We start from the raw sequence: 4,026 nt of genomic DNA on the forward strand, positions 1-4,026 counted from the left end.
TGTTGTTGTTGGCCAATGGAAGATTTGGTGCACACCCAAGGAGGGGATGGGCCAAGGATCGGCGTGTCTATGAAAAATAAGTGTCATATCTATGCTTGAAATTTAGAAAGACTTGTTTGTTTAAGACTGGAAGGCTCTATACTCCGTTTCACCTTATGTTGTACCGCAGCGAAGGCTAGAAGCGCGAGCTCATAGCGTTGACAGCTGCCCTTGGTGCATGAGAGCTTGTGCCGCCGAGGTGTGCCATATAGAGCAAGGAGCTCGCGCTTGTGGCCTTTCCTGCGGTACAGCACAAGGTGAAACAAAGTATAGCAAGGTAATCGTTTTTTTTTTGTTTTTTTTCGTGATGTATTTATGTATGAGGGAGCAAAGCGCGTTGTTTGTACAGCCACAGTACGTTCCTCCGAAGAAAATTAAATTTTCAGACGTTATGGGAAGGCACAGCATCGAAAAAGGCTGCGCCAAAAAGCGGTGGCGCTGGTGCATAAATTTACGGCACGATTAAAACTAATAATCTAGAGTTACGTCACTTTTGCAATATGGACCTAGAGGTGAAGCGGAGAAATAAATTTTGTGGGAATAAAATCTAAGTCTTGGGAGGGACTCTGCATCGTAAACCCGTGTTAACTCTTTTTCGCATTGTCGCGATTCACAGCAATCAGCGTTTTACGAATATTTGAGATGCATGTAATCAGGAATAGCATAGAGAAGTTTATTTGGGTTATATATAAGCATGAGGTAAGTGCGGAACCGCTCTCTGAGCACAAAGTCAAGTAGATGAATACCCAGACAACATGACATGCCAATGAACCTCCTGCCAGGAAGTCGGCGGCTTCATTTTCAGGAATACCTCCATATGGCTAGGTACCCAAGTTACGTTAAGTGCTGTTATATGTGTCGGCACAAGAGCACAAAAGTACTTAATATAGAGGGGACCGTCACCTTTTACAGTTTTGAAGGGAAAACTGTAAAAGGTGAACTAACGATTGCACATATTTGACGTGTTAAAGTGGGGGCCCTCTGAGATGACGAACTTTGGGTCAGAAGTTGTCGTTTAGTCTACGGGATTAGAAAGCCAATGAAAAAAAAATATGTAAATACGAAAAACCGTTAATATGTGAAATCGGGTGATAAGGGGCAGAATACGAGATCCTGGGTAAAGAGGACTGTTCTCTGTGTATTTTAGGAGGCTCAAGCAAAAGCGAACTGGTTTTTTTTTTTTCTAGTATAAGGAGGGTTTTTTTTTCTCTACATGCTGTCCAGCGCAACCCCGTGCGTATGCTCGCCCCTTGAGTTGCAATCGTCCAATGGCTTTTGCTCTACGGATGGCAGTTTGGTCAATATGTAATTTCCAGGTTAATTTTTCGTTATAAATCGTAACCAAATATATCAAGTTGTTAACATGAGGTATTAACTCTGTGTTGATGATACACAGTTCAGCGGTTAGCTGAGCGTTATCAGAAATTCCGAAGCGCGTTGGGGAAGCTCGAGAGAGCAAGAAGAACGGTTGCGCGTGATCCCAAGACAAGCTCGGTGACGGTACGACTCGTCAGCACAGCTTCCTCGAGCAGCCACTTCTGTCTACTAGCGCTGGTTCCGAAATGCATTCACAGGCGGACTTAATCAAGAAAAAGCGAAAAAAGAGCCGGAAACCTTTGTCCAGCACTCCAACCATTTCGGACATCAAGGAGCTTCATCAAGACGCCCGAGGGATGGACGATGACAAGGTACCAGAAGCCAACAAGGACAGGGCATCCAACGGCAAGCCCGCCGCCAGTTCTTACGGCCCCGGCCTGATCATCGGCCGTCCCGACTCCAAGAAACGCGAAGCGGCAGAAGATCGCAGCTCCACGAACACCTCCAGGAACGCGAACCCGATGTCCCACGGACCAGCCAACGACCCGACGACAGTATACGGCCACGGTCGCATCCAGCGGATGGCCCTGTTCGTCGCCACGCTCTCCGCGTTTGTGCTCTTGAGCCACAACCTGCTCCTCAGCGTCGTGGCCCGCCCCGTGAACCACTGGTGCAAGCAGCCTCTGGAGTACGGCAACATGACATCGGAAGAATGGCGCAAGATCGCCGTACCTCGCGACGCCAGCGGCGACTGGCACACCTGCGTTCGCTACGAACCTCCGATATCCATAGACGCAGTGAACCGGACACAGGTGCCCTGTGAGGAATGGGATTACGATCTGGAGGGCCGTTCTATCGTCACCTACTGGAACCTCGTCTGCGAGAATCAGTGGCTCGTTGCGGTCGCGTCGGTTCTCTACATGGGCGGCGCTGCGGCGGCTGTGCCCATAATGGGCCAACTGTCAGACAAGATGGGTCGCAGACCGGTCATCTATCTGTCCGCCCTGTCCTTGCTCATATCCGGGACGGCCATCTGTTTTGTGAATTCCTTCACGTATTTCGTGGCGCTGCGCTTCTGGGTGTCTGCGTCGGTGAGCACAATCCAGATCACTAGCTTCGTGCTCCTTATCGAGCTGTCGACGCCGGCGCGCCAGTGTCTCTACGGCGTGATCGCAATCGCGACGGCCACCATCGCGGCCCAGCTGTATCTCAAAATTGTAGGTTACTTCGTCCACGACTGGGTCCTGACGCAACTTGTCGTGATGCTGCCGACGTCCCTGCTGCTGTCCACCTTCCTCCTTACGGTCGAGTCGCCGCGCTGGCTCTTGGCCACGTTCGAATTCAAAGACGCGGAGCGCCTCATTATGTGGATGGCTCAGATGAACGGACTCAGCATCCACCACGCCCAGCAGCAGTGGCGCCTTTACAAACTCGGAGTCGGGACCCGGGTCAAAGGTTACCGCGTGGCGGAAATGCTGTGCACGAACGTTCTCGGAAGCGGCATCGTCATCGTCTTCTGGTGCTGGTTCGTCGTCATGCTCGCGTTTTACGGCCCCAGGGGCAGCCACCATCTAGTCAACATCTGGATGGTCGCCGCAGCATTCGTGTCCCAGGTCATCGGTGCCATCTTGGTGTACGTGTCCATGACCAGTCGTGGCCAGAGGGTCACCTTGCTGGCGCTGCTGCTTGGTTTATCTGCGCTCGCGGGGATGAAGGCCGCGAGTGCCGATTTCCAGCAAATCTTGGTTCTGGCGCTCCCAGTGGACACAAGCGCGGAGATTGTCCTCGATTTGACCGTCATAGCCCTCTACGCGTACAGCGTAGAACTCTTCCCCACGGTGGTTCGCAGTATGGGCTTGTGCGCGGTATACTTCTTCGGCAGACTCGGCGCTATCGCTTCAACTCTGCTTCGAGAACTGGGATTCCTGACTCACGTGGAGCACTTCTGGGGCCTGCTGAGCTTGTTCGGTGCGCTGACCGCTCTGGCCGTCTACTTTTTGCCCGACGCTGCGTGGGCGGGAGACATACCTCCTGGCGCGAACGTTGCCAAGAAGTATTCTCAGTTCGTACGACGTCCCTCCCTTGCTCCGGGGACGTCCGCAACTCCCAGCCCCACCAATCTCAGGCCAACGCCGAACGATCCTCGAAGGCCGCCAGAAAGTCGTACGATTATACTCTTACAAAGAAAGGGTTCGATGTAGCTGGGGTCCTTATATCGCCCCCCACCAAGCGTCCAGGTTTTGACGGCGAAACCAACCCTGGCTCTCTACTATGGCTCGGCACATCTGATGTAATTCATCCCCACTCCGTTTCCCATTACACCCGATCATAGCCAACGCTAAGACCCGATTGAGCCAATCAAAAGATAGCGCTAAAAGTGTGTCGTCATAGCGCTCGTCGCCTTTGCTGTCACCAGCTGTACCAATCGGTGAATGTGGCATAATTCTACACTTTTTTCTCTGCGTGACTGGTTTCACCGGCGATAGAAAGCGCACAAAAACGACGAGCGACGTAACGATGCACTTTTGGCGCGGCGCAATTGGCTCCGCCAGATTGTAGCGTTGGCTGCGGTCGAACATAATGTCAAACAGAGTGTGCGAAGCTCAAGTTCGTCTGCTGTTTTTGCGGGAGTTGTGGCGACGTCAGAACGCCGAGATCTTATTGGTTCCG

General features: G+C 52.1%; 1 protein-coding gene across 1 annotated transcript; it reads left to right on the forward strand.

Annotated features, from left to right (window-relative positions):
* The first annotated feature begins 2,303 nt into the window (after window positions 1-2,303).
* Window positions 2,304-3,557, forward strand: LOC115320168 (solute carrier family 22 member 8-like). The gene has a single exon (XM_040213410.2). It carries the CDS (start codon window positions 2,307-2,309, stop codon window positions 3,555-3,557), a length of 1,251 nt encoding a protein of 416 aa, XP_040069344.2. The 5' UTR covers window positions 2,304-2,306.
* Window positions 3,558-4,026: the final 469 nt, after the last annotated feature.

This window comes from Ixodes scapularis, unplaced genomic scaffold (assembly GCF_016920785.2).
Source record: "Ixodes scapularis isolate PalLabHiFi unplaced genomic scaffold, ASM1692078v2 PGA_scaffold11__112_contigs__length_91849675, whole genome shotgun sequence".
NCBI lineage: Eukaryota > Metazoa > Arthropoda > Arachnida > Ixodida > Ixodidae > Ixodes > Ixodes scapularis.

What these genes read in the sequence shown, in the direction of transcription:
- LOC115320168 (XM_040213410.2), top strand. Translation starts at nt 2,307, where the DNA reads ATGGGCCAACTGTCAGACAAGATGGGTCGCAGACCGGTCATCTATCTG.